The 27,952-nt window shown below is 44.0% G+C and overlaps 1 protein-coding gene and 2 long non-coding RNA genes across 6 annotated transcripts in view; 1 reads left to right on the forward strand and 2 right to left on the reverse strand.

The window, feature by feature from the left end:
* Positions 1 to 7,250: 7,250 nt before the first annotated feature.
* PDE1C (phosphodiesterase 1C) overlaps positions 7,251 to 27,952 on the reverse strand; it is a 278,643-nt gene continuing 257,941 nt past the window's right edge. For 2 of the 4 annotated variants that reach the window (XM_081834770.1, XM_081834769.1), the window contains 2 exons: positions 16,040 to 16,102; positions 7,252 to 7,834 (listed from right to left, as the gene is read on the reverse strand). In XM_081834770.1, coding sequence (XP_081690896.1) covers positions 7,662 to 7,834; positions 16,040 to 16,102 — 236 coding nt within the window. In that variant the 3' untranslated portion in view covers positions 7,252 to 7,661. Of the gene's footprint in view, positions 7,835 to 16,039; positions 16,103 to 26,979; positions 27,811 to 27,952 lie in introns of those variants that run through there. The other 2 variants (XM_081834768.1, XM_081834771.1) reach the window with 2 other exon arrangements.
* Positions 11,094 to 15,016, reverse strand: LOC309326277. The gene is made up of 2 exons (XR_014150250.1): positions 13,364 to 15,016; positions 11,094 to 11,442 (listed from the first exon to the last, which is right to left on the reverse strand). It is a non-coding gene; the product is annotated as an uncharacterized lncRNA (long non-coding RNA).
* On the forward strand, positions 26,441 to 27,246 carry LOC309326294. Its single transcript, XR_014150273.1, has 2 exons — positions 26,441 to 26,585; positions 26,830 to 27,246. It is a non-coding gene; the product is annotated as an uncharacterized lncRNA (long non-coding RNA).

Raw genomic sequence — 27,952 nt, forward strand, 5'->3', positions numbered from 1 at the left:
GAAAGGTTTGGCGGTCCAAAGAGAAGGCTTTTTATCACAGGAAAAGAAATCAGCCCTCGACAACTTAACCGGCAGAAAAATATTTTTTTAAAAAAATCCCTAAACCCCGGGGTCACAATTTCATCAAAAATCTGACTTTTCGCAATTCACTCAAAAATGGTGCCAAACGGTTGCAAATGCTCCCCTGAAAGGTTTGGCGATCGAAAGAGAAGGCTTTTTATCACAGGAAAAGAAATCAGCCCTCGACAACTTAACTGGCAGAAATTTTTTTTTTTGAAAAAATCCCTAAGCCCCGGGGTCACAATTTCATCAAAAACCTGACTTTTGGCGATTGACTCAAAAATGGTGCCAAACGGTTGCAACTGCTCCCGGCCACAAGCCCTAGGGTCACAATTTCATCAAAAACCTGACTTTTGGCGATTGACTCAAAAATGGTGCCAAACGGCTGCAAATGGTCTTAGCCACAAGCCCTAAGGTCACAATTTCATCAAAAATCTGACTTTCGGCAATTGACTCAGAAATGGTGCCAAACGGTTGCAAATGCTCCCCTGAAAGGTTTGGCGGTCCAAAGAGAAGGCTTTTTATCACAGGAAAAGAAATCAGCCCTCGACAACTTAACCGGCAGAAAAATATTTTTTTGAAAAAATCCCTAAGGCCCAGGGTCACAATTTCATCAAAAATCTGACTTTTAGCAATACACTCAAAAATGGTGCCAAACAGTTGCAAATGCTCCCCTGAAAGGTTTGGCGGTCGAAACAAAAGGCTTTATATCACAGGAAAAGAAATCAGCCCTTGACAACTTAACCGGCAGAAAAAGATTTTTTTGAAAAAATCCCTAAGCCCCGGAGTAACAATTTCATCAAAACTCTGACTTTTGGCAATTGACTCAAAAATGGTGCCAAACACTTGCAAATGCTCCCCTGAAAGGTTTGGCGGTCGAAAGAGAAGGCTTTTTATCACAGGAAAAGAAATCAGCCCACGACAACTTAACTGGCAGAAAAATATTTTTTTGAAAAAATCCCTAAGCCCCGGGGTCACAATTTCATCAAAACTCTGACCTTCGGCAATTGACACAAACATGGTGCCAAACGGTTGCAAATGCTCCCCTGAAAGGTTTGGCGGTCGAAAGAGAAGGCTTTTTATCACAGAAAAAGAAATCAGCCCACGACAACTTAACCGGCAGAAAAAGATTTTTTTGCAAAAATCCCTAAGCCCCGGGGTCACAATTTCATCAAAACTGTGAGTTTCGGCAATTGACTCAAAGATGGTGCCAAACGGTTGCTAATGCTCACCTGAAAGGTTTGGCGGTCGAAACAAAAGGCTTTATATCACATGAAAAGAAATCAGCCCTCGACAACTTAACCGGCAGAAAAATATTTTTTTGAAAAAATCCCTAAGCCCCGGGGTCACAATTTCATCAAAATATGACTTTCGGCAATTGATTCAAAAATGGTGCCCAATGGATGCAAATGCTCCCCTGAAAGGTTTGGCGGTCCGAAGAGAAGGCTTTTTATCACAGGAAAAGAAATCAGCCCTCGACAACTTAACCGGCAGAAAAATATTTTTTTTGAAAAAATCCCTAAGCCCCGGGGTCACAATTTCATCAAAAATCTGACTTTCTGCAATTGATTCAAAAATGGTGCCCAACGGTTGCAGATGATCCTCTGAAAGGTTTGGCCATCGAAAGAGAAGGCTTTTTATCACAGGAAAAGAAATCAGCCCTCGACAACTTAACCGGCAGAAAAATATTTTTTTGAGAAAATCCTTAAGCCCCGGGGTCACAATTTCATCAAACCTCTGACTTTCGGCAATTCACTCAAAAATTGTGCCAAACGGTTGCAAATGCTCCCCTGAAAGGTTTGGCGGTCGAAACAGAAGGCTTTCTATCACAGGACAACTAATCAGCACTCGACAACTTAACCGGCAGAAAAATATTTTTTTGAAAAAAACCCTAAGCCCCGGGGTCACAATTTCATCAAAAATCTGACTTTTGGCAATTCACTCAAAAATGGTGCCAAACGGTTGCAAATGCTCCCCTGAAAGGTTTGGCGGTCCAAAGAGAAGGCTTTTTATCACAGGAAAAGAAATCAGCCCTCGACAACTTAACCGGCAGAAAAATATTTTTTTAAAAAAATCCCTAAGCCCCGGGTTCACAATTTCATCAAAAATCTGACTTTTCGCAATTCACTCAAAAATGGTGCCAAACGGTTGCAAATGCTCCCCTGAAAGGTTTGGCGATCGAAAGAGAAGGCTTTTTATCACAGGAAAAGAAATCAGCCCTCGACAACTTAACTGGCAGAAATTTTTTTTTTTGAAAAAATCCCTAAGCCCCGGGGTCACAATTTCATCAAAAACCTGACTTTTGGCGATTGACTCAAAAATGGTGCCAAACGGTTGCAACTGCTCCCGGCCACAAGCCCTAGGGTCACAATTTCATCAAAAACCTGACTTTTGGCGATTGACTCAAATATGGTGCCAAACGGCTGCAAATGGTCTTAGCCACAAGCCCTAAGGTCACAATTTCATCAAAAATCTGACTTTCGGCAATTGACTCAGAAATGGTGCCAAACGGGTGCAAATGCTCCCCTGAAAGGTTTGGCAGTCAAAAGAGAAGGCTTTTTATCACAGGACAGAAAATCAGCCCTCAAATACTTAACCGGCAGAAATAGATTTTTTTGAAAAAATCCCTAAGCCCCGGGGTCACAATTTCATCAAAACTCTGACTTTCGGCAATTGACTCAAAAATGGTGCCAAATGGTTGCAAATGCTCCCCTGAAAGGTTTGGCGGTCGAAAGAGAAGTCTTTTTATCACAGGAAAAGAAATCAGCCCTCGACAACTTAACCGGCAGAAAAATATTTTTTTGAAAAAATCCCTAAGCCCCGGGATCACAATTTCATCAAAAATATGACTTTTGGCAATTGACTCAGAAATGTTGCCAAACGGTTGCTAATGCTCCCCTGAAAGGTTTGGCGGTCCGAAGGGAAGGCTATTTATCACAGGACAGAAAATCAGCCCTCAACAACATCACCGGCAGAAAAATATTTTTTTGAAAAAATCCCTAAGCCCCGGGGTCACAATTTCATTAAAAATCTGACTTTTGGCAATTGACTCAAAAATGGTGCCAAACGGTTACAAATGCTCCCCTGAAAGGTTTGGCGGTCGAAACGGAAGTCTTTTTATCACAGGAAAAGAAATCAGCCCTCGACAGCTTAACCGGCAGAAAAATATTTTTTTCAAAAAATCCCTAAACAACTACCTGACATTCAGAAGACATCTTAAGGCAGCCCTGTTCAGGGAAGTTTTTAACGTGTGATATTTTACTGTATTTTTGGTTTTTATGGAAGCAGCCCAGAGTGGCTGGGGAGGCCCAGCCAGATGGGCGGGGTATAAATACTATATTATTATTATTATTATTATTATTATTATTATTATTATTATTATTATTATTATTATTTTCTGTAGGTGTCCTCAACACTCAATATTTTACAAAGCAAATGGCTCAGTTCAGACACCATCCCAAGCCTTGGCTTGTGCTACCCATAGTCAGTGCATTTTTATTTTTGTTGCTGGTACCCACCAGTATGTAAGACTGTCACCTCTCTCTTTTTGCTGTATTGGCAGCCATTTTGTGCTGGCACCCATACCACTTTCTCAAGATATATATTCACACAAACCCAAAGCAGTTCCCATAGTCAGTAGTCCAAACCATGGTTTCAAACTTCCAAATGTACTTATGGTTTACAGCTGCCTGCTTTCGGTTCCTATTTGGTAAGGATTCAGCTTCAAACGTTTTATTCTGTCTCTGTGGTGCAGGCTCTTGAGTGAAGCGGCGATTTTGTGGATTGCCAGTGGTTTGTGAATTTAGGAGTTAGCAGGAAGTGTGGTTTGCAAACCAGCTTGTTTGCATGCAAAATGTGCCAGGTTGAATCGGCCTGGGAATATACTTTGTCTGAAATCCTGCCAGTCAGCTAGATGGCCCAATGCACTGACTTAGCATGTGAAGGCTTCCTATGTTCCATGCTTTGTTTTCCTGGTTTTGTAGTCCCTGCAAAAGCACTTTTTGTAAATTGGTGTAAGGTCAGACATAACACGAAACCATGGTTTGATGTTACGTAACCAATGATGGTAAAATCCTAAAGTGTCGTGAATTAATGTAGATAAATTTGAAATTACAAATATCAAGACAAAAAAGGGAGGTTGCAAGAAACAAGGTTAGAAAAAAGCACCTCATAAGATGTGTTTGTTCAGGACAGCTGTGTTTCCACCTGAATTTCAAGTTTTTGGTTTTTTTTCTAATTCTCCATCCAATTCAATAGTGTCTGTGATGATATTTAACATTTTGGGGGGAATTCAAAGTTTTTAAAATATGTACTGGGTATTATTTCACTGCTATGTAGGTAGCGAGAAATCGTTCTAGAGCATATAACAGCTACTTGAGCAATAAAATAAAACAAAATTGTGCATTTTGCACCCTACAGCTATGACCACAAGATGGGAGTGTTGTATCATGAAGAACAGCACTAATTGCAGGTTGCAACTGATTTGGGCTGCTTAAAATTACCGTATTTTTCGCTCTATAAGGCGCACCAGACCACAAGACGCACCTAGTTTTTGGAGGAGAAAAACAAGGGAAAATATATTCTGAATCTCAGAAGCCAGAACAGCAAGAGGGATCGCTGTGCAGTGAAAGCAGCAATCCCTCTCGCTGTTCTGGCTTCTGTGATAGCTGTGAAGCCTGCATTCGCTCCATAAGACGCACACACATTTCCCCTTACTTTTTAGGAGGGAAAAAGTGAGTCTTATAAAGCAAAAAATGCGGTAATTGATTGTCCCATTTTTCTACTACAAAACCACCGCTTTCCAAAGCCTAACTAAATACACCATCATTTGGAAGAGTTGTGGAATTGAAATGCGATATCATCTGGATATGCAAACAGGAAAAGGGAAGACTCCGCACAAACAAACTCACAAATAAACAAGGCTCATTTGGAAGAATAAAATAGTGCATTTTATACAACCTTTTCTGCAGATAATCTAAGTGACACTTTACAAGCAATGTCAAAAATATTTTCTCCTTTTGTCATGAAATTCCAAGACATAAAATCACATTCTCACCCCCCTCCCCCTAATTTTACAAGGCTTTGTGTGCAAGGATATAGGCAACTCTCCTATTAAAGAAGAAAAGGAGTGGATTCAGCAAAGCATGATGCCTGGGGGGCGGGGAGAGGGGAACACAGTTCTGAGGTGCTACAAAGGATTGGGCTGGACAGTGACTTTAAGACATGGAGCCAGTGGCGTAGCGTGGGTTGTCAGCACCCGGGGCAAGGCAAGTGATTTGCGCCCCCTAACCCGTGGATTTGCGCCCCCTAACCCGTGGATTTGCCCTAACCCCAGAAGTTGCGCCCGGTGCGGCCGGCCCCCCCTGCACCCCCCACGCTACGCCACTGCATGGAGCCATTCCACTGAAAAGAATATCTTGCCCATTTGTAGGCCTAGAACACACACGTTCTCAGGAGTTTTCCTGACGATGTGGTTTTCCGTGACAGCTCCAGTTGACTTGCTGTCTTCCCATTTATTAAAATTCATTTGCTTAAAGAGAATGAGGAACGCAGACATACTGGCAGAAAAAACCCTGACTGGTTAAGGATTTCCCCTTTTCTCTCCATCCCCCCGCCTGCCTCCTGAGCTCTGGCAAGGAGTTCATTTTACAGGTTTTTCTGAATCAGTCCTAGAAGCCTACACAGCTGGACCTGAGCTTCTGCCCAGACATGTTGCTGTTCCAGAGGTCCTTGACCTGGAAGGAGGAGCAGGGTCTGTTCAAGACATTTTGCTGCCTGAAGCCATGATATCTTTCTTCCCTTGGGGAAAGGTGTTAGCTCACTGGTAGAGCTGATGCTTTTGCATTCAGAAAGCCCCAGGCTCCAGAGGTAGAGGCAGGAGACACAAAGGATATGATCCTCATATTTGTAGGATGCCAGGTTGCATTGCAGCCACTCACAAGTCAGATATGTCTAGACACAGGGCCACAAAGAGCTTTCTCCCTCTCCAGGCAAGTGAAAAAGACATTCCAGGCTCAGGACAAGTGAAGTTCTGATGCCTAGAGAGATTCTCAAGGGCCAGACTGACCTGGAGTGGATCCCACTCGGCCTAGAGCCCTGCTCTAGGAAAACTGTACAGTCGTACCTTAGTTAACTAATGGAATTCATTCCGGGAGTCCGTTTGACTTCCGAAAACGTTCAAAAATCAAATTGCGGCTTCCAATTGGCTGCAGGATGCTCCTGCAGCCAATCGTAAGCCGTGTCGGATGTTCGGGTTCCAAAGAACATTCGCAAATCAGAACACTCACTTCCTGGTTTGTGACGTTCGGGAGCCAAAACGTTCAAGTCGCAAGGCATTTGCCAACCAAGGTACGACTGTAATAGAATTGCATAATCATAGAACTGTAGAGCTGGAAGGGACCCCAAGGGGCATTTAGTCCAACCCCCTGGAATGCAGGAAACACAGCTAAGGCATCCATGACAGATGGCCATCCAACGTCTGCTTAAAAACCTTCAAGGTAGGAGAGTCCACAACCTCCCAAGGGGAGACCGTTATCATATATGAATGCCTTGCTTTTGGTCTGCCTGCTTATAAAACAACGATGCTGCAACACAATCATCTCAATTCCAGAAATAAAGCCTCGGTTTTTCCTAAATTGAAGGAGCAGAGGAGAGGGGAGAAATAAAAATGAACTGAAATGGAGACCTATGCAAATGTGAACACTCTTCTTTTGGTAGAAAGATCCCATTAAGTACAATGTCCAGGTGAAACCGGCCTAGAGACAGATTGGCTGCTGGATTTGTCTAAGCTTAGATTACTATCTGTTCCCTAATGCTCTGCTCTGGTAGCACCAGAAATATACATATATAGTGGACGCTCAGGTTGCGAACGTGATCCGTGCCAGAGGCAAGTTCTCAACCTGCGGCGTTCACAACCCACAGCGCCACGTCTGCGCACACACAGGTCCCAATTCGGCACTTCTGCGCAAGCGCAAAGCACGATTTAGTGCTTCTGTGTATACGTGAGTGCCGAAACCCGGAAGTAACCTGTTCTGTTACTTCCTGAAGCGTTTGTAATCCGAGGTATGACACTATGTGTGTTTATTGTGGGTGTCATGCTCCTTCCGGGATAATTTTTCTCACCTGTGGCTCCTAGACCACATCTTGGGAAATGGCTAAACCAGACGAGAGTAGCCCCTTCAAAGACACATTGGAAAAAACCAAACAACCCACCCTCTGTAAAACTGGGTTCAGGTCACCTCTCTGAAAAGGTAATTGACTGCCAAAGTTGGCCATGCCAGTCACCTATTATGGGCTATGTGGGCAGATACAGTCGAGAAATGATTACTCAGTCAGGACCCAATCCTGAATGCAGACGCAGGGATTTTGTGCACAAGGGTGAAGGGGTTTGATGCTACTATATGCAGGGCATCTTGGTGAAACTGGATGAGTTATGACTAGGAAATGCTTCCATTGCACATGTTACATTACATACTTTCCCCCAATAATTTTGTGCAGCTTTCAAAATGCTTTTTGCTCTGGTTCCAAAATGTCCTCTATGAATAACTGGCTATCAGGTGGGGGCAGGGCAGGGATAAAGGGACGACGCTTTCCTTTCCCGTCTATTTCTTATTCCAGTGCTGTGAAATGTGCTGGATCTTCTTCATTCTGCCCCTCTGATCAAGCAGCTTGTACTTCACCAAGTAGTCCTCTGTTTTCTTGGGGAAAGGTGGGAAAGTGGTGCTCGTGGAGGCGTAACTGGCTTTGTTGAAATGATGGATTGGAGGTTTGAGGGCTGGAGAGGAAGAAGATAAAAGCAGAAGCAAGTCAGGCGAATCAATTGCTGGCACCTGCAGATTTCTCCCTCTGTATCCCACAGCCAGACAGTAATCCAAATACGTAAAAGGAAGAGCAATATTAACTTTGCAAAAAACCTATGCATAAGTAATAGTGATCTGTCTGAGATTCCTTCCAAATTTGATCCCATTTAAAGCTGAATTCATCAAGCTTGCACAAAATGAGATCTCAGACATAGGACTTGGCTACATTAGTCAGATTATAACATTATAAATTTGTTATAACAATGTGAGACCAGATGGCACTGTTAGAGCTGAAATCGAAAGTCAAAGATAATTTCCGTTGTGAGCTTTTATAACGGTTTTTAATAGTGTTTTTTATAGTTGTGTAGATACAGCTATAGTCTTCCTTTGCAATCCCCACTTACCTGAATTTTGCGATGCAGTTCTCCAGCCAACCAGTGTTTACAAAAATGCAAATATTAGGTAAACGTGTGCATGAAAATGAATATATTGCTGAACACCAACATACAAAAATACATTATATGAGGAGAAATTGCTTGCAAAAATATGCTTATGAGGAGAAATCTGCACTGAATTGCTGAGGAGTTTTCATGATGATTTAAAAAATAAAAATCCACAAATTGCTGCAGAAATGTGGAGAACTGGGTGTAAAATGGGAAAACTTGAGAAACTCAGAGAACCAAAATGGACCAGTCCTTCCATCCCTATTCACCTCACTTAGGCGAGGGGTGGGTGACTTGTGGCTTTGCGACCACATGTAGCCCTCAGCTTAATTTCATGTGGCATCAGCCTCATTTCAAAACCCACCTGCAGTTGGCTTCTGGGAAGAATAACCTGTCCTTCCCTTGACATTTTGCTGAGCAGGGAGGAGGGGAGAGAGAAAGAGAGGGGAGAGAAAAGGGGCAGCCCCACCCACAACTGGCTCTTGCCCTACCTACCATGGGCTTTGGCCCTGCCCACTGCCAGCATGTGGCTCAATATAAGCAAGCAATGAGAGTGAGACCTCCGATTTTGCTCAGCAAATATGAAATAAATGTTTGCAGCTGCTGATGTAAGACCAAGGATGGCTGAGCAGCTCAGACTTGGCTCTTTCTTGCTACTAAATGCAGGATCAAGAAGGCTTTGCCACCACCCTTGTGCCAGCCCTAGAAACAACTCACTCAGAGGGCTACTTTCCTCTGGGAAAAGTATCCAAATTACCAAGTGTAGTGAATCCGTGGATAGCCTTGGATCAGATCCTAGATCCGAATTCCCATTTGCAAGTCACTTTGTCAGCGCACTTCAGCAAACTCACAAAGTTGTTGCAAGGACCAAATGGGATAATTCCACACAGGCTTTGGAGGAAGCATGGAATACAAATGCCAGAGAAAAGTCCAATCTGATCCTGTCCTCACACCACAGCCAAGCCACTGCCTCTGAGATGCCTCCAATTGGGTCATGGAGCCAACTAGCCCTCTGCCTACCTGCGAGTCTCAGAATGTTAACCGTGCTAATGAACTTCAGTGGGTCTACTCTTGAGTAGAACTAATATTGCATAAAATCAGTTGTCAACTTATTTTATGAGGGAAGGGAGTTGCACCAGCCCACATCCTGTTGACTTGGGTCATCCTTTTCTGCACGATATGAGATGGTTACGGATTTGTCAATGTAAAAAACAGCTCACCCAGATTCAGCTTATGCAGACATGCAGTAGCTCTGGCTATGTAAGCAAAGATCTTGTCAGATAAGCAGTGCCAGATTTACGTACAGTATAAGCTAAACAAGCTATAGCTTAGGGCCCCACTCTCTTGGGGGCCCCAAAAAAATTTAAAGGGGAAAAAAACCTGGATGTATGTTTCCAAAATATAAGATAAAAAACAAATAAAATAAAACCTACCTACAGCAGCAGTGTTTTGTGTTGTGTAGGCTCCTATGATGTAATGGGCCCCGCCTGCTAGCCTGCTCCCTAAAATATCACTGGTTTGCGCATTTCTATATACAGTGGTGCCTTGCAAGACGAAATTAATCCGTTCCGTGAGGCTCTTCGTATAGCGGTTTTTTCGTCTTGCGAAGCAAGCCCATTGACACTTAGTCGATTAGTGCTATTAGCGGTTTAGTGGCTTTTAGCGGATCAGCTGATAAGCGGCTTAGGGCTTAGGAAAAGGGGGGGGGAAGGGAAAAAACCCCGCAGGAACTCACAAGACATTTTCGTCTTGCAAAGTAAGCCCATAGGGAAATTCGTTTTGCGAAGCGCCTCCAAAACGGAAAACCTTTTCGTCTAGCGGGTTTTTCGTCTTGCGAGGCGTTCGTCTTGCGGGGCACCACTGTATAGGGTGCCTACATTCTGCATGGACTAGTTGCATAGCAACATGTGCAAAGGGCTTTAGGTCCATACATTACCATATAGCATATATTCAACACAAAAAACCGGCGACAATTTGTTGCTGACAAAGGACAGCTGGAAATATAAAGGGCCCCATTACCTTCAGTAGCTTAGGGCCTTATCAAGCCTGCAGATAAGTGGTGACAGTTGTTTGGAACCTGATGAGCTGGTAAGAGGGAAGAGTAAATCTCTTCGCCAGCTCCAGAACAGCCAGATACAGCACTGGTACTGGTTTTCTTACAAAGGTTTAAATGCACGCAAATTTCAGGTGCTGGGTCAGTTGCTGGTGTAATGCTTGTAGGAACCTGTTCAAGGGAGCAGTTGATGTTCAGAGTACAGATATTGCTGCTGGAGCCTTCTTGTGTTCAATATGCATCTAACCTCGGTTGGAGTGCACAACTGTATGGAAATACAGTGGTGCCTCGCAAGACGAAATTAATCCATTCCGTGAGGCTCTTCGTATAGCGGTTTTTTCATCTTGCGAAGCAAGCCCATTGACAGCTTAGCGGTTTAGCGGCTTTTAGCGGATCAGCTAGTAAGCGGCTTAGGACTTAGGAAAAGGGGGGGGGAGGGAAAAAACCCCGCAGGAACTCGCAAGACATTTTCGTCTTGCGAAGCAAGCCCATAGGGAAATTCGTTTTGCGAAGCACCTCCAAAACGGAAAACCCTTTCGTCTAGCGGGTTTTCCGTCTTGCGAGGCGTTCATCTTGCGGGTCACCACTGTACGCTGTCAAACCACCTTACAAACAGACCTCAATATTTAAGCGTGAAATGCAGAAATGAGGAAATGGGTGGCGTTACTAGCCATACAAATAAGTTTGGCTAGAGAGGGGGGGAAACCTTCATTTTTGCAAGTATATTAGTGCCAAAACTTTTGTGGCAGAACTTTATTAAAGAAAGCAATACAGTACAGCTCGCTTGCTGCATAAGTCCCGTTCCAAATGTCTCTCTCTGTGTATATATATATATATATATATATATATATATATATATATATATATATTTATTGAGGCAGATATAACAAGTTAGCGTTGTGAACAGAACTAATGTAGGCCTATTCCAGGGTTGTGTTGCGCAGGACATATTAAAATGATAAAAGTTTTTCTTTTAAGGAAGGAAGACAGTGACTTCCACCCCCAGGAAAGTCTGCTTTTTAAAATTGTTGCTTCTGGTTCCTTGAGGTGAGATGGGCATTGTTGCTGGTTTTCAAGTTCAGGCGATCTATGGAGGGAAATGCAAATCGTAATTGATGTGCCTAGAAATCATTGCTGCTAATACACCAAACAGTAAAAAATATATTTTTGCTTAACTCATTTTGGGGAGTTTCCCCCCTGCATCAACTTAGGGTTGGCTGCATATCATAAGACATACCACTACACAAGTAACTGAAGGACTTCTGAAATGATAATACAGTGCTCACCTGTTTCAAGGCCTATTCAACAAGGGATCATCAACACTTCCATTGTGCCACTATTTCTAGGTGCAGGTCTGTGGCTTGTAGGCATGGGTCCAAGCAGTGTTTTTGTCCCACCTCTTTTCCTGGGAAAATCCACTGTTTGCCACTTAATCAGAAAATCTGTGGATAACCCAACCGAGATTTGTTGTTCTGATTCAGCGGTAAACAGCAGGTTTTCCCAGGGAAAGCGGTGCGACAAATAAAAACAATCAGAAGTGTGGATGAGCCCTTTGCCTCGGGGAATTCAGAAATGGACAAGTACTCTTATCTTCATGTCTCAAGTCAGAGGAGTAACGTTAAGTACTTACATACAGTGGTGCCTCGCAAGACGAAATTAATCCGTTCCGTGAGTCTCTTCGTCTTGCGGTTTTTTCGTCTTGCGAAGCACAGCTATTAGCGGCTTAGCGGCTTTAAGAAAAAGGAAACAAACTCGCAAGAACTCACAAGACATTTCGTCTTGCGAAGCAAGCCCATAGGGAAATTCGTCTTGCGGAACGACTCAAAAAACGGAAAACTCTTTCGTCTAGCGAGTTTTTCGTCTTGCGAGGCATTCGTCTTGCGGGGCACCACTGTAATGATGAAAAATTAGTTCCTGACAGAAAAACTCATGTTGGATCGACTTGGAAACTACCTGAGGTCTTCCACACACAAAAAGCTCAGGTAAATTTTTGTGAGTCGATCTTGAGAGCTTGGAAAAATGACATCTTCATCCCATACAGGTTTTCCTTCAAACACCCTCCTCTCTTCCCTTACATGCTATCAGTAGTAGTGGAGATGGACAGTGAGGAAAGAGAGGTTTTTCCAGTTTTCCTTCCTGCTTTCCTTCTCTCCTTCCCCGCTTCCCTCCTTCCTTCCTCTGCACATTGTGGGAGACCATGGGAGATATAGCTGTCCCAAAGAAGGCCTTCCCCGTTCAGTCCAAAGGAGCAAAGCAGAGCTAAACACTCCTATCTACTACATTGGACCCTCCGGATACGAACTTAATTCGTTCCGGGGGTCTGTTTGCAACCCAAAAAGTACGCAAATAGAGGTGCACTTCTGCGCATGCACAATGGAGCGCTTCTGCGCATGGACACTGCACGATTGAGCGCTTCTGCACATGTGCAAGGTGCGCAGAGCAGTTCTGTGCATGCGCACACGGCAAAACCCAAAAGTATACACTTCCGGGTTTGCTGCAGCCGTAACCCGAAGATTCCTTATCCAGAGGGATACGTAAGTAGAGGTACGACTGTATATATCCTTTTTCTCATCTTTGAAGTAAAGATACATATACACAGATCCTCTAACACTATCACCATGCTAGATAACGCTGCCGTGTAAAACCCACAGCCTCTTCCCCTGACTCCCACAGGTTCAGAATCAGACCCCGAAAGTCCTACAGGATAGTATCAGGACAGGCGCAACTTCAGGAACACAGGCACAATGAAAGCAGTGCCCTAGAGACTGTTATTCCCATCTCTACATTCCTGAACCAGTGGGATGGTTCAGCAAGTCCTACACTCAGCCTCGCTGGTGTTGCTATGGTAACGCAGCGCACCTGGCATCCTTATCTCAGAACATCTGGATGTGGGCTGCCTGTGCTGCTCAAGACACTGAGACCAAGCACAGTGCAATTTAACCCATTGTTCTCGTTACGCCAACACCACCTACGTGAAATGTCAATTTCGTCATAATGTTCATACTAACCTGAACATTTGGGGAGAAGGGAAGTGCATGCTTTTCTTTAAATTGCCTCCGAGCAATTGGGCTGGCATGTTGAGGAGGTGATGCTCTTTCCTGACGAATCTTAGTTTTCTGCAAGGCAGAATACCATACTCAAAAGGACATCAACCCCAACAGAAATGCATGAAGGTGACACTAGGCTTACGGAAGCGGAAGATATCTGCCTCTAATTCTACAAGGTACACTAGGCAGTGCAGCTAGTGGGAGTCAGAATACTTGTATACTATTGGACTGTACCTTTGTTTAAGAATTGCTTCAGGCAAATGGCATAACAATGGTCTTCACATGGTACACCTTGGTGGTGTGCCAGAGGTTTCTTTTATTTTCAATCACTGTCCACATGCCTCTGATGATATTACAGTGTGTGATGATTCGCAGTGTCATAGGAAGAAATATCCAATACTCATTATGGCTTGCTTGCTTGCTGGATTCTCTGGAAGAAACATCTGCTGAGCTTTGTGTTACCTTACCAAACGTAACTGTTTGCCACCATCGTAATGATACAGAACTCAGCTGTGAAAAAGTTACGATGGTATCAGAGTATTTTTGCAGACCGGTGCAGAGCTGTACTGAGCTTTTTAGTACAGTGGTACCTCGGGTTAAGAACTTCATTCGTTCTGGAGGTCCATTCTTAACCTGAAACTGTTCTTAACCTGAAGCACCATTTTAGCTAGTGGGGCCTCCCACTGCCGCCACGCCGCCGGAGCATGATTTCTGTTCTCATCCTGAAGCAAAGTTCTTAACCTGAGGTACTATTTCTGGGTTAGCGGAGTCTGTAACCTGAAGCGTCTGTAACCTGAAGCGTCTGTAACCGGAGGTACCACTGTATAGCCAACTTGGATGCACCTGATTCTAGCGAAGATCAAAGAGCCAATGGAGACAAGTGTTTAGTTTTCTTGAACCTCCTTGAACCCTAATCCAACTTCTCCCTGGGATCTGTGTCCTCAAGGCTGCCACCACCTCCACCATATTGGAAGGGAACCTTGGCTTGGAATGGGGGTGAAGAGCATTCCAATGTCAGATCCTTTTCAGTTCTCCGGCGGGAGACATCTGAGCTCTGATCCAACTACAGTTAGATAAGGCAAAGACTGCAGTCTTATGGTCCTGAATGGTGTAACCGTGCCCCTGAAGGACTAGGTGTGCAGCCTGGGAGTCATTCTGGACTCACAGCTGTCCATGGAGGCACAGGTCAAGTCTGTGTCCAGGGCAGCTGTTTATCAGCTCCATCTGGTACGCAGGCTGAGACCCTATCTGCCTGCGGACTGCCTCGCCAGAGTGGTGCATGCTCTAGTTATCTCTCGCTTGGACTACTGCAATGCGCTCTATGTGGGACTACCTTTGAAGGTGTCCCAGAAACTACAACTAATCTAGAATGCAGCAGCTAGACTGGTGACTGGGAGTGGCCACCAAGACCATATAACACTGGTCTTGAAAGACCTACACTGGCTCCCAGTATGTTTCCAAGCACAATTCAAAGTGTTGGTCCTGACCTTTAAAGCCCTAAACAGCCTGGGTCCAGTATACCTGAAGGAGCATCTCCACCCCTATCGTTCTGCCCGGACACTGAGGTCCAGCGCCAAGGGCCTTCTGGCGGTTCCCTCATTGCGAGAAGCCAAGTTACAGAGAACCAGGCAGAGGGCCTTATCGGTAGTGGCAGCCGCCCTGTGGAATGCCCTCCCACCAGATATCAAAGAGAAAAATAACTACCAAAGATTTAGAAGACATCTGAAGGCAGCCCTCTTTAGGGAAGCTTTTAATGTTTAATAGGTTATTGTATTTTGGTGTTTTGTTGGAAGCCGCCCAGAGTGCCTGGGGAAACCCAGCCAGATGGGCGGGGTATAAATAAATAAATAAATTATTATTATTATTATTATTATTATTATTATTATATTACTTACCCAAGAGAAAGCCCTATCGACCAAATGGAGGACTGGCATCTGAGCAATTTGGTGGGGCCTGGCATTGCCATGTGCTGATGTTGCACTCGTTGAGCATCATACCTCCTTCCCTAAGCCAGGCAGAAGCTTTCCGGGCTTTGGGAAAGATGTTTCCGGCCTCCTTCCCAATCCAGTGGACAGCTATTCTCTATTAGGGCTGCCAAATATTCCCTGCTCCTTAATTACTGTATGTCAGGCTGATGTAAAAAGGCACAGGAACGGGAAAGGTTTTTTTTGTTGTTGTTGTTTAAAGGCAATGCTATTCAATTTTCATGACAAAAGCAGCAGAGAAGACAAAGAGGAGGAAGCAGAAGATGATCTAGCAACCAATGTTCTGTGAGTATGGAATATATATGAGATCACCCATTTGCTACTCCCATGTGGTCCAGCACCATCCCCAGATACCATTGACTACAACCCCAGATCTGTTCACTTATCTTGTTCAGCACTATTGGCCAGACTTAACCACAGGGTTAAAATCTTAGGATACAGGTTGGTGACACAACAGAAAAGCAGATGCACATGAAAAAAGCTGAAACATTTGACCTCTGATCCATAGCAGACATGGGAGAGATGTTCATGTTGGCCATTAATTGTGACATTGATGAGCGGGTATAGAAATAGATGGAGTCAGTTCTCACTGACAAAATACCGATCAGCTACGTCTGAGGTTGCATATCTGAGCACAGAGGGACTCACTAACCTGGCAGCGTGAGCCGATTTGAGGATTCTGGCAATGGTGCGGGTTTCATAAGTTGTTTTGAACCTTGAAAAATAAAAAAGAGGGTGAATTATAGTAGCATCTTCAAGTATATTCATGTGATGATTTAGTAGATTGGTCCCAGCTCCTGCCCACCTAGCAGTTCAAAAGCACGTCAAGTGCAAGTAGATAAATAGGTACCACTCTGGCGGGAAGGTAAACGGTGTTTCCGTGCGCTGCTCTGGTTTGCCAGAAGCAGCTTAGTCATGCTGGCCACATGACCCGGAAAAACTGTCTGCAGACAAACGCCGGCTCCCTCGGCCTATAGAGCGAGATAAGCGTGCAACCTCAGAGTTGTCTACGACTTGACCTATCAGTCAGGGGTACCTTTACCTTTACTATATTCCTATCTACTGTGGCAACAGTAGATAACTGGATTGGATTTGGTGGATTTTGCTGCAGTTACAGTGTTCCTAGTACAGTGGTGCCTCGCAAGACGAAAAGAATCCGTTCCACGAGTCTCTTTGTCTAGCGGTTTTTTCGTCTTGCGAAGCAAGCCCATTGACGGCTTAGCGGCTTAGCGCTATTAGCACTATTAGCGGCTTTTAGCGGCTTAGCGGATAAGCAGATAAGCGGCTTAGCGGCTGAGAAAAAGGGGGGGAGGGAAAAAAACCCGCAGGAACTCGCAAGACATTTTCGTCTTGCGCAGCAAGCCCATAGGAAATTCATTTTGCGAAGCGCCTCCAAAACGGAAAACCCTTTCGTCTAGCAGGTTTTCCGTCTTGCGAGGCATTCGTCTTGTGGGGCACCACTGTATTAGCTCTAACACCAAATCATGGGGTTTGGGGGAACCTTTTGCCCCTCCCATTCATCCTCAAACCACACCCTCCCTCTTAGCCCTACCCTTTTAAACTAAAACAAATGTTGACCAATATGGCAACCCTGTATTGCAGAAGAAAAATACAAGCTTTAGTATTTCACTAGTTGCCTTTTTCCTTTTTTTATTTTTGTCCACAGCAAACTTAATCTGCTGTCGTATGCGCACTTACTTGGGGGTCAGTTCCAATGAAACCACTGGGACTTAGTTCTGACTAGACATACCTAGGCTTGCATGCCACTGGGACACATTTCTGCATTTCAGGAGTTGCACACCTGTCCCGCAAGGCTTCACCAAGGAACACATTGATTGTAACATAACCTGAAAATCGGCAGCAGCGAGTTTCTGCTGCAATACAGTGGTACCTCGGGTTAAGTACTTAATTCATTCTGGAGGTCCGTTCTTAACCTGAAACTGTTCTTAACCTGAAGCACCACTTTAGCTAATGGGGCCTCCTGCTGCTGCTGTGCCACCGGAGCCCAATTTCTGTTCTCATCCTGAAGCAAAGTTCTTAACCTGAAGCACTATTTCTGGGTTAGCAGAGTCTGTAACCTGAAGCGTATATAACCTGAAGCGTATGTAACCAATGAACTGTATGTAACCACTGTACAGTGGTGCCCCGCAAGACGAACGCCTCGCAAGATGGAAAACCCGCTAGACGAAAGGGTTTTCCGTTTTGGAGGCGCTTCGCTAAACGAATTTCTCTATGGGGTTGCTTCGCAAGATGAAAACATCTTGCAAGTTCCCGTGGTTTTCCCCCCGCTTTTTTCCTCCCTTTCCTAAGCCGCTAAGCCGCTTATCAGCTATTCCACTGATAAGCCGCTTAACAGCTGATCGCTAAAAGCTGCTAGACCGCTAATAGCGCTAATCTGCTAAGCTGTCAATGGGCTTGCTTCGCAAGACGAAAAAACCGCTAGACGAAGAGAATCGCGGAACGGATTCTTTTCCTCTTGCGAGGCACCACTGTAACTGTATTCCTCTGCATATTTTTACTCAGATATGAGCACCACTGACCTTCGTGGGACTTCCTCCCTGATCCTGGGAAGCATGCGCAGGACTGCAGCCTTAACTGGTTAGTCTGAAATGCTGCTACGCAGGTCCATTAACATGGGAGCTATTTTGTTTTCTCAGGTTTTAATCAACTCATTGTGGCTGGTTTTGGGGGCTGCTTTGGAACTGCTATTGTTACACTATGTATTCTCTGTTTTACTGGATTTGTATCTAGCCACTTTAAGTGTGTGTGTGGGGGGGGGGGAGATGGGACCTAATACTCTTCTTGCCCTCGGGGTAAGTAGTATCACCCATTGCAACTTGTTCACCTTGACACCTTATAAAAATGTGGAAAGACATTAAGTTGACTTGGCCACGAAGCTTAGTGGGTGACCTTGGGCCAGTTGCTGTTTCTCTGGCTAACCTGCCTCAGTGTTAATAAATAATAATAATAATAATAATAATAATAATAATAATAATAATTTTATTTATACCCCACCCTCCCCAGCCAGAGCCGGGCTCAGGGTGGCTAACACCAGTAAAATTACAGTACAAACATAATAGGGGGAAAAACCAATTTAAAATACAGGTTAAAATGCAATTTAAATTGCAGCCTCATTTTAAAAGTAGCCCATAGATCAAAACCATAAGGGGAGGGAAACATGAGGGACAGACTGAGTACAAACCAAAGGCCAGGCAAAACAGCTCTGTCTTGCAGGCCCTGCGGAAAGATGTCAAGTCCCGCAGGGCCCTAGTCTCTTGTGAGAGAGCATTCCACCAAGTCGGGGCCAGTACTGAAAAGGCCCTGGCCCTAGTTGAGACTGCTCTGGTTCGCCATAAGTTGTAGCCAGAGGCACCAGTTTCCAAGGAAAAAGGGGGGGGGCTGATGTCACATGTCAAGATATCAGGAGGAGTCAGGGGGTGGAGCTAAATGCGGCAGCAGAGGGGCTTCAGTGGCCAGTGGCTCCTCCTCCTCCAGCCACTGGCCGGGGGCTGCTTCCCCACTCCTTCCCCTCAACAGCCAGCCACTGAAGCTGTGCCACATTTGACTCTGCGCTCAGCCTTCTCCACCCCCTTCGAACACTGGGAGGGGGGCAGCCCTGTCCCCCAAAATATGGGGAGGAGGGCTCTGCACCTACAAGTGGGTGCCCCTGGTTGTAGCTAATATAAAGGGAGAGGTGCAGGATGCAAATATATAATGTAGCATTGCTTGCACGGAGGAAAATAAAAAATGCACACAGCCAGAAAAGCAAACTGTACTAAACTGGAAAGTCTATTGCTCCAACTCAGTATAAGGCAACTTACAAGGCTCGGTTAATTTCATTGTACACAGGTTGTACATTGACAATAAATGTATTATTATTATTATTATTATTATTATTATTATTCCTATGTTCTTGCCAGAGGCAGATTTAGGGGTGTATGGCAGGTTTGCATGTAGCTGACAGGGCCATATAACTCTTCTGCTTGATTTTAAAAATTCCTGCACACACCCCTTTGCTACAGCGTTACAAAAGACCGGCCCCAAACTCTGATAAACAATTTTTAAAAAAAGTAAAGAAGTCATTTTTTCTGAGAAGATTCAGGAGGTTTTTTTTTCCTCAGAATGAAAGAAGGCAGCATTGGGAAAATCCCCTCCAAATATTATCCGCCAATTGTTATTTATTTTGTGTGTGGTGGTCAGCATTTCCCTCCCAGTGTCCCCGAAAGTACACTTGGTCCAGGGTATTATAAAAAATCCAAAATGGCAGCCAGTAATGGTTGCTACTGTGACCTTCAGTGGCAGCAGGAGAGTGGGGCTTAGGGAAAAAGAAAGAAGCCATGCTACAGTCATTGCTAATGCTGATGAGCCCCTGCCCCGGAAGCTGATGTGGAATTGATCCTCCTGTAGAAATGAGGTAGAATCCAGCCCCCATTTCTTTGCCCACAAATAGGGTGGAGAATTTTGAGGAGCCTTTGAGGAGAGTATTATGGAAAGCAGAGTATTGCTAGCCATGAGAAGAAATGGCATAATGGACTTCTTCCATGTGCCTCCAGGCCATATCTGTAAACTTACAGATTTGAAAATAAGGGACCAGCAGCCTTGAAAATAAGGGACCAGCAGCCAAAATAAGGGATTTTCCAAGGAGCACAGTAATGTTCAACTTCTGAGCCCCTCCAAGCCAAAGGCAGAAAGCCCAGCCAGCAGCCAAACAAAGCCTCAAGCGGTGGTTCCCACAGCGCAGCAACCCGGCAAAGGGGATGCAGCAAGGAAAACCACCGTCACCTCTCCGCTGGGAAGCGCTGAGCAAAGGCGAGTCCCCAGGCAAACGCGGCCGATTTGATTGGCACAAGGCATGCAAGCTCCACCCCCCAGCCAAGCAACACAGTTGGAGCCTCCCTCCTCCCTGGCTGGCAGGGAGGGAGGGAGGGAGGGAGGGAGGGAGAGGAGCTGCTTCCTTTGAAACCCGGGAAATTTAAGGGACATCATTAATAAGGGACAGCAGCAGGACATGGCGCTGGGATAAGGGACTTTCCCACCAAATAAGGGACGGTTGACAGCTATGCTCCAGGCCTCTGATGTCGCTAGATGGTGTGGGAAGGAGCCCCACTGTAGTTGTTCCCACACCGCCAAAGGCAATGGCAGGAGGACCTTTAATTTCCTCCAGTTTCATGCAGCGAAAGAAGTGTGTTTTGCATCTGTGAACAGTTATAATGCCCCCCCCAAGACAGTAACGGTGATGAACACTCTCAACCAGCTCCATTATTCCATTAGATAAGCTAACTCGCTTTTGCACAGAACAGGAATCCATACTAATTGGAGATCTCATTGCTTTTATTTGGTAATAAGGAGAACATACAGGAACTCATTTACAGGAAAAAAAACCTGAAATGCTGAAAAATTGTTTTATACATTTAGAGACAACAAGCCCATTCCTCCCAATAAAAAAATTACAATGAACACGTTTTCTTTAAATTAATTCCCAGAACAGTTGAGAATAGTCAGCACTGCATTCCCACGTCACTTAAATTTTGTATCTTAAGATGAAACAAACCCAGTGTATTTTTCTCTGGGTGGTCTCCAATGTTCTTCTGGCTTTAGCAATTAAGTTGAATGGCATTTTTCTAAATGGACAGAGCAACGTATTTTTACAATGCCCGTGGGTTACAAATTAACATAATTTTCTACGGCCTCTTCACACATTTCATTTTTAGGTGCACACCTAAGATGTTTTAGGAGCACACCTAATTGAGCATGAGGCAAACATATTTGCAAATGTTTGCATCATACTGGTACACTCAGTTTTCTCCAGAGTAAACCCTTGGTGGGAAACCTATGAAATGACCCTAGATTTTAGTTCATATATCTCCATTGTAAAGTTCTGGCTAAAATCCTAAATAATGTCCTTAGATTCTTGCACAAGGAAAACTTAGATTTTTATTTTTTATTACAAAACCAAAGTGCTTAGTTTTGATTCTCCCCCCTCCCCCGCTCCTTCCCTGACAAAAGCTCAACTACACCCATTGGGACAGAAATGCTCCCAATTAAATTCTAGGGCAAGTTAATCAAGTGATGCAGGTAAAAAAAAAAGGTAAAAACTAGTATAGTAACCACATCATTTAGTGTCTTTTCCCCAAATTCTGCTTTTTTACTAGGAGAAGAATGACGACCTTGGGGGGCAGGGAGCAAATTCTGGCATCTAGAGCTGAAGACAAGGCCTGTTGCCTCAGTGCAAAAGCTCCATCGAATCCAGCACTAAGCAGCCTTTGAGAAGCCCATAAGCAAGTAGCATCTGATGGCAACAGCCATTTCCTAACGTTGCTCAGCTGGGATTCCCTATAGTCCAACTAGTAGCCCTCAACAGACTTATCTGCTGTAGGTTTGCCTAATCCTCCTTTAAAAGCACCCAAACGACGGTCCTTCGCTACATCATGCAGCAGCAAATTCCACAAGATAATAATTATTTAACTACATGTCATGTGCTTTCTTTTATAGGTCCTTTTCACACACCCTAGATCCTGCACGGACTGAATAAAATTTAGTTTATTTGGTAAGAGTTTAGCAGCAATTCTGGGTGGCAGGTTTTAAAAAAGTAAATGGAACCCTGACCATCAGGTCCAGTCGTGGCTGACTCTGGGGTTGCGGTGCTCATTTCGCTTTATTGGCCGAGAGAGCCGGCGTACAGCTTCCGGGTCATGTGGCCAGCATGACTAAGCCGCTTCTGGCGAACCAGAGCAGTGCACGGAAACACTGTTTACCTTCCCGCTGGAGTGGTACCTATTTATCTACTTGCGCTTTGATGTGCTTTTGAACTGCTAGGATGGCAGGAGCTGGGACCGAGCAACAGGAGCTCATCCCTTCACGGGGATTTGAACCGCCAACCTTCTAATCGGCAAGTTGTAGGTTCTGTGGTTTAGACCACAGCATGTTAAATAACCGCCAAGTTCAATTTCTTTTGAATTTTTTTTAAAGCTATGTAAACAAAGAATCAGCACAGTAGGATATTAATGATGATGCTTAAGTCTTACAAATGTGAGTGTAACAAATCAGATAAAAACCAGGAATTACAGTACATGTCATACTTCTGTTGAGGCAAGAACAGTTCTAAAACTAGGTGCTAAGGAAACAGAAGAGGGACTCTTCCTAAATGCCAGGAAACTTCTAATGTCTCTCTTGGTTAAATAAAAACAACCATTTTTATTCTTTGTACAAGTGACGTTGCTAGAAAAAGCAAATGATGAACCAATTCAGATCTCTACATTCAAAGAGCCTCAAACTTTGAGGCCATTGGACCTGCATTATGCAAAGGAAGGTTCTTTGACAATCCTTGAATACAAAACCTGGAGGCAAGTATTGTGGTCCTCATTGTAGGAAAAAAAAGGGGAGAGGGCACTTTCTCAGATTTCTTACAACTTACACAGAGCTATTCTGCGTTTAATGCAGAATTTTCATGTCTCGTTTGCTCACATTTTATGGGGAAGTCCGGCTGATGTTCTTATTTAATCCTGTATTTTCCAGTGATTGCCTCATGTTTCCCACAACTGCAGAAAATCCAACTTCTTAAAGAAGGCCTTGTCTGCACTATATATTTAAAGCAATATCATATCACTTTAAACTGTCATGGATTCCCTCATAGAATCCTAGAAACTGCAATTTGTTTTGGGTGCTGAAAGTTGCTGGGAGACCCCATTCCCCTCACAGAATTACCATTCTAACTATCAACCCCTCTTCCCAGGGAACTCTGGGAAATGTGGTGCTCTGGGGGGGGGGAGGGAACAGGGGTCCCCTTACGACTCTCAGCACCCTGGACAAATACAATTTAAAAGTAAAGACAATTTAAAAGTGCTTTTTGAATTGTATTTTTCGGTAGAAGCCTTCAAAGTGCTTACTCAAATATTGGAAACACAGCATACCTAGCAATAGATACTGTATTTTTCGCCCTATAGGACGCACCGTCCCATAAGGCGCACCTAGTTTTTTGGGGGGAAATAAAGGGGGGGAATTTATTTTTTCCCCCAGGCGTGGAGGCATGGAGGCAACTCTCCGCAAGCCGCGGGAGCCCAGCGCTGGGCTCCCGCACCTTGCGGAGAGCTGCGCGAAGTCTGGAGAGCGAGAGGGGTCAGTGCGAAAGCCTGCATTCGCCCCATAGGACACACACACATTTCCCCTTCATTTTTGGAGGGGAAAAAGTGCGTCCTATGGGGCGAAAAATATGGTACATCAGTGAATCCACAGAGGTTCATAGGAATATAAGAAATCTCCAGGAATATAAGTAATCTCAACAGTTTCAAAGTCTAAAAATCCTTAGAGACACAGATAGCCGGGTTTGTGACAGTTGTGCAGACCACATACTGACTTGCCTACCAGTTGCAAAGGTTGTGAATGTCAAACATAAGGCTTACAAATTGCTGTTTTGGTGATTCATAGGCTTAATTTGCAATTAAGCTAGATGTAAACTCATTGGTGTCTCTGGTATCTCCTATCTTTTGCGCCATGGATATCAGCTTATATTATGCATGGATTGTTAAGGGTGGTATTCTTTTCTTCAAGTTATTGCTATAAATTTGCTGTGGCCTTTGGCTAGAACAATAACCATATTGATTGATTGATTGATTGATTGATTGATGAGGTTTTCAGTAACTACTGGTACTAACTATGATGGTTGAAGTGAGTTAGGAACTTCCCCTGCATACAAAGACGGGCTCTGGAGGATTGAGATGATGAGACCAATTGTGGGTCCAATGGCCAAGAAGGCAGTTTCTGCATGTGCTGGAGAGAGAAATGAGGGGCAGATGGGGCTCATCAACCTGGGAAGGGAGCCCATCTAGGAGACCCTAAACCTTCACTGTCTTGCAGGATATCTTGGCAGGAGAAAAGGAGTAAACCCTACACAAATCTGGAGTGGAGTCTCTTAAGATGGGTTGGATGGCGCATTGTACGCCTGCAGCCATGCTGGTGCCGTAAGTATTGCTCCGCTTTCCTTTTGGACCACATCGGGGGGGGGGTCTTGTCAACAACCACTTGCAGTATCACAGAGTTGGTATGCCTGTGAATGGTGGCTGTTGGGATCACAGATGGGGAGAGCACTCTGGCATGCAAGGGCCTCTCTTGGACACCTGGCTGGTACTGTGAGAATGCGATGCCGGATTAGATGGGCCTCTGCGTTGATCCAACAGGGCTCTTACGCTGCTGTGTCAATGCAGAAGGAGCCTTGCAAGAGGAAGAAATAATTTGCAGCACGTTGGAAATGTCTGTAATGTTGTTTGTAATTACAGAAACCACGGGGTAGTAGCTATTCCAAATTATGAAAGATGGCCTGCTCAGCATAGCAGAGATCCATGGGGTTTATATTGCTGCTGATGTGGCAGAAAGAAAACCTGTGCCTAGGGAACTTCTAGCCTCAACTCACATTATCTGCTCTTTCAGGACTGTTCCTTACTTCTCTCCCTCTCCCCTCCCCCCCCAAAAAAAATCTGGAGTAAAATTAAATTATGTGCTCACAAGCCAACAGCACTGCCTCCAGCATTTATCATGTGTGTCTTCTAAAAGCCATAATGTATAATTACAATATTATTTCCATATATGTGGGAGAGATAACCTTGCTAATGATGTGTCCAAAGCTAGATAGTAAGTCACTGGCAGAAAATCCTTCAGTATGACTTATTATTTATTTTCATTTACAAATGGGGACTGAGACAATGGCTTGCCTCAGGTTAAACCAAGAACCTATGTCAGGCAGCTCCGTTCAAACACCTCCCTTTCAGCACCCTAAACGTGAGGAAGTTCAAAGGTTTTTGGAGGGTAAGGAATAATCAGTTTTTTGCTGACCTTTAAGAAGAGGCCAGAGCAGCCTTCAGATATTGAAAAGACAAAGCAACCAGCATCTTTGCATATGAAAATGGAGAAACATGAAGTTTCAAAAAAACAACAACAACCCCCCCTACAATTTCTTTACTTAAAATGTAGGACAAGTACAAAGATGTTGGGTTTATATAGTGATGCTATTCTAGAATTGGAACTGCCCTTTCTAAAACCAATTTTTTTAAAGGAAAGTAAAAGAAAGAAAGAAAGAAAGAAAGAAAGAAAGAAAGAAAGAAAGAAAGAAAGAAAGAAAGAAAGAGGCTACCGTCCGCAATGCTCAGTTATCTGGGAATAAGCAACATTAAAATCAGTGAGACTTACTTATGAGTAAACATACAACGGATCTGGCTGTACTCATCAGGATCAGAAAGTCCACTCCTGTTTTGTAAAGTATTTAAAATTACTTCTTCATAAAAATTCTTTGGTCTTGGGAACATTTGGCTTAGAATCCCTGAAGAGTTAGGACTCAGATGGTCTCGGGCAAATATCTAATTTTTAAAAATCCTCAAGCTCTGTATTTTCCAAAATAGAATCGAGGATGAGAAAGCATGTTACTTTGTACCTGAGTGAATATATCGTTGCAAGTCTATACTACAAACCTGAACTCCTTTTAAACTGGTTTAATACAATTTGCGAGTGTGCTCAGGTCTAAGGATTCCCATCCTTATGGGAAAGATGCAGTTACCAGCTTTGTGGAAAGTCATGAGAGCTAAACCAGGCAATTGGAAAAATCAGATAATTTTGCAACCTTATGTGAATTTACCTTTGGGGGGAAAGGCTCTGGTTTATAAGCGATGTAGGGCAAGCAAAAATCACTAACCTGGGCAGAATTCTGTGAGGTCCAGCATTTCATTTAAAAAGTTCTTAACCAGCATAATCTTCCTCCCATCTGCATCAATCTTATGCCACTGAAGGATGAGCCAGAGAGAAGTCTCTTTGCATGCAAATGCTTCACAGAAGAAGGCTGGTGTTTGAGTTAGGAACCCATGAACAGGCCTATACAAGCCTACTCAGAAGTAGACCTTGGCTTACTTTGAGGTTAAGTGGATTGCACCCTAAGTGTGACACCAGGCTACATTAAATCCTGCTTGGATTTGGTGCTTGTCGTGCCCACCACAGTTTGGCTCAACCAAACCTAGGCCCCACTGAAATCAGGATTTATCCCCCAACCAAATCTGCATAGTACCAGGGCAGAAGCAGTTGCCTCTGGGACAAAAGTTGAATGGTGGGCATTACAGTATTTCGGCAGCTTAGTATTGAGGCAGTGCAAGCCTTAAAGTGTTGAGATGCAACTTCTAAGTTCCGCTTACGTCTCTGATGGCAGAATTGCATTGCATTCTGTTTGCCTCTACAGTGGTACCTCGGCTTAAGTACTTAATTCGTTCCGGAGGTCCGTTCTTAACCTGAAACGGTTCTTAACCTGAAGCACCACTTTAGCTAATGGGGCCTCCTACTGCCGGTGCACTGCCGGAGCCCGATTTCTGTTCTTATCCTGAAGCAAAGTTCTTAACCTGAAGGACTATTTCTGGGTTAGCAAAGTCTGTAACCTGAAGTGTATGTAACCTGAAGCGTATGTAACCCGAGGTACCACTGTATTGGCTAATTAACTCCCCCAGTTCATTCAGCAATAAATCTTCAAAGGAGGAATTGATAGGCTCCCTCAGAGTGTTCTTTGGGTCAAAATAATAGGCTATGAGTAACAAAGGTGTGTTGATAGGATGCACTTTTTTTAAAAAAAAATGTGCTTATTACAGAAATCAACAGAAACAACACTTTCTTTCCCCCAGAGGCTGAGCGACATTCTTGCTACAGTATCAAGCCAACAAAACGATGGCTCAAATAAAAGACAATCAAAGGTACACAAAATCAAGGAGACGTCCAGCAAATGAAATCTATTGAATGTATTTTTTTTTCTTCTTGAAAAATACTATAAAGCTGTCTAGGAATTCAGCAATTTGCTTATTTGTAAAATAGCCAGAATTCTTTTTATTTATATATATATATATAAAAAAGAATCTGCAGAAACCCCAGTGCTCTAAATCATGGCTTTCAAATAGACAATTAAAGGGTTCTTCTTTCCTCTTCCTTTCTTTGTGCATTAAAACAACTCATGGAAACAACTGTGTTTTTCCCCAAGTCTCTTTCCACGGATGTGCCAAAGTCTCTGCTTCACCATGTCAGAATATATTTTTTTTTGTAAGCTGTGACTCAAAAGGTCTCACATTTGCTTGATCTGCAAGTCCCGAATGAAGAGTCATTTCGCTAAGGGGAAATTTCATTTTTAAAAAAACAACCCCAAAATCCCCAAAAAAACCACTTACATGAAGAAGGAAAGAAAAAAACAAACAAACCCCAAAGTCCCAAAATGAAAACCCCCAAAGTCATTGACTGCGAAGTAGCCAGTGAGAGGAACAAGAAGAAGCAGGCGCTTTTAGAAGCTGCATAATGCCCTCCCCAAAAAACTGGTCTTTGCGGAAGGAGATCAGTTAGAATGATGAAAGAAATTTGCAGTCCCTTTTTGATTACAATATGTGTGGTTTTGTTTTGTTTTTTACTCTTCTGTATCTGGAAAAGAGAGAGAGAGAAAGAGAAAGAGAGAGAAAATTGTCAGTGCTCCTTCCTACTGACCAAGAAGTGGGGGGGGGGGGACGACAGAAAAGGGGAGAAAGTTCTATATCAATATTATGCTATCCTGTGTACGCTAACA

Source organism: Podarcis erhardii (genome assembly GCF_964252035.2).
Source record: "Podarcis erhardii genome assembly, chromosome: 12".
Classification (NCBI taxonomy): Eukaryota; Metazoa; Chordata; class Lepidosauria; order Squamata; family Lacertidae; genus Podarcis; species Podarcis erhardii.